This window comes from Bidens hawaiensis, unplaced genomic scaffold (assembly GCF_021521415.1).
Source record: "Bidens hawaiensis isolate Kalapana, Puna unplaced genomic scaffold, B.hawaiensis_p1.1 tig00036089_1, whole genome shotgun sequence".
NCBI lineage: Eukaryota > Viridiplantae > Streptophyta > Magnoliopsida > Asterales > Asteraceae > Bidens > Bidens hawaiensis.
In genome coordinates this window covers 44,965-47,088 of record NW_027496296.1, presented here as the reverse complement: position 1 = coordinate 47,088, position 2,124 = coordinate 44,965, and the positions used below count along the sequence as shown (strand labels likewise).

Below are 2,124 nucleotides of genomic sequence, written 5' to 3'. Positions count from 1 at the left end.
CTCTGATACTAATTCTTGGTATAATGCAAGTGTAGTATAGTTTTTAAAGCCTCTGATTGCATCTTAACCTCCTGCATCATAGAGCTGAGACGTAGCGGATTGACAGCCAAACATTATATATTTGCGCTTTGTCGCCATAACGACAAACTGGCAATGCAAAAAATAAATTATATAATCTTAAACAAAAACAATGAATAGTAGGAAAAAATAGAAACAATAAATTTATTGAAATTATATAATGGTTAGAAATGTAGTTGAGTATTTAATATTTCAAGTCGGTTTTCAATGTGAGTTTAACATCCAGTTTCGGGTAATGGGCATCCCAACGGGTAACTATAACCAATTAACCACACAAGGCCAGACATAAATATGCGCAAACCTGGGATTACCGTGCCATACCCAACCCATCGGCATCCCTACTTCCTGTTCACAAGATCTTAAGGCAGGGCACAGTCGCTCTCCAGGACATAACTTCAGTTTTCTGTCTTGAAATTTAATGATCTCAGTAATTATAAGATTGGAGGTCTCATGTCATGTACTGGGACTTCCTGTTTAAGTGCCACTAGATCTTCATAGGTCCCCACAAATCTCTTCAATATGTCTCTTTCATATATTTTCCACCCAACATGTTCCCCATTCATCTTAATCACTTCTTCATGTCACACCAAACCTCTTTCACACCATCTTCCACCTTCAACAATTGTTTGTATCGATGCATCCGTCCTTTAACATTATCGATACAAGGTAATATGTTGAATCATTTGGTAGTTGGTTAATTGCATCTGTCGACACACGATAGGTGGAGAAAGTATATACCATCAAAATATGCATAAAACCATAGCTACTAATGACACAATAAAAATATATGTTATATTATCATTTGCTACATAATTTGGCTAAATAACAAAAAACTAGAAATACAACATGTGTTACCGAATATTTTCATTACTGCATATAGCATTAATCCCATAGTCCATGTCATATGTAGCATCTGCATAATTAGATAATGGCAGACAGTCCAAATAAATATTAAGATTTCTGACAGGACTTTAATTGGAAATATATCTGCTATATACATTTTTAGCAAACTTTGAGGAGAACCATGTAAAGTTAAACTATAAAGTCAGTGCCTTTACACAGAAAGTAGTAAAAAGAGCATTAAATAGCAAGTGGGAAATAATTCAAGGGCTTGCCACAAACTTACAGTTTGACAAGCCATCACCAGTTAAATCTGTTAAACATGTGTTTCTTTGTTCCCATTTTTAAGGCCTACTCTACACATAGCTTATCTCAAAAAACAAAACATATTTTGTTAACAATAATATCCAGTCTTGATGAATATCAGAGAAGGTAAAGATGAAGAAAATCACAAGAAGTGGTTGGATCTTAGTTTGAGGCAAGCTACAAATGATTCTTGTAGTTCACAATCGAGACCGGTCTTGGTGAAAGTATGTCAGTTCTGCAAGAGGAAATTCTACAGTGCACAAGCACTCGGGGGACACCAAAACGCGCACAAGCGGGAGAGAGATGCCGCTAGAAGATTCCATTCACTCAACACACGGTCATTTGATCCGATACTCGGTGTGCAAGTGCAAGCTCATTCACTTGTACACAGGGCAATGACTGGGACAACAGTAGCAGCAGCCAGTGCTATTAATAATAACTATGCAGGCACATGGGTCCGTGTGGATGGTCAAGAAGGAATGTGGCGTGGAAGCTATTATTATGATCCACAAATGGCTTATTCTCAGCCATCAGTCCCCGAACCAGATTCAGATCAACTTACACTTGACTTAAATCTCAAGCTGTAATTCCACTTGGGCAAAACTGTACAAGTATTTTTGAGGGGGGACATGTTGATTGGCTTCTCTTTTGCCACATCATCAGTTTCGCTAGGCGGACCAGTCGTCTGAAGAGATGCTGCAAAGAAAGATTAGCCGCCATACCCGAAGAGACTCTTAAGGGTTTAAGTTTAAGAATGTCCTCCATATTGCTTATGTCTATTGTAAAATCCTAGTTATGTATGTATCCACAAGAAGTATAATTATTAGTACTTTTAAGCCTAATAAAAGTCAAATGGAATTGGGTTGGAAAAGGAATAATTAACTAACTGTAAGTATTCAA

At 37.1% G+C, this 2,124-nt stretch overlaps 1 protein-coding gene across 1 annotated transcript; it reads left to right on the top strand.

Annotated features, from left to right (window-relative positions):
• The first annotated feature begins 1,334 nt into the window (after positions 1-1,334).
• On the top strand, positions 1,335-1,811 carry LOC143588169 (zinc finger protein 7-like). Its single transcript, XM_077069250.1, has one exon. The coding sequence runs from the start codon at positions 1,335-1,337 to the stop codon at positions 1,809-1,811; it is 477 nt and encodes a 158-aa protein (XP_076925365.1).
• The last annotated feature ends 313 nt before the right edge of the window (positions 1,812-2,124 follow it).

Excerpts from the sequence above, each read along its gene's own strand:
- LOC143588169 (XM_077069250.1), top strand. The coding sequence starts at position 1,335 with ATGAATATCAGAGAAGGTAAAGATGAAGAAAATCACAAGAAGTGGTTG.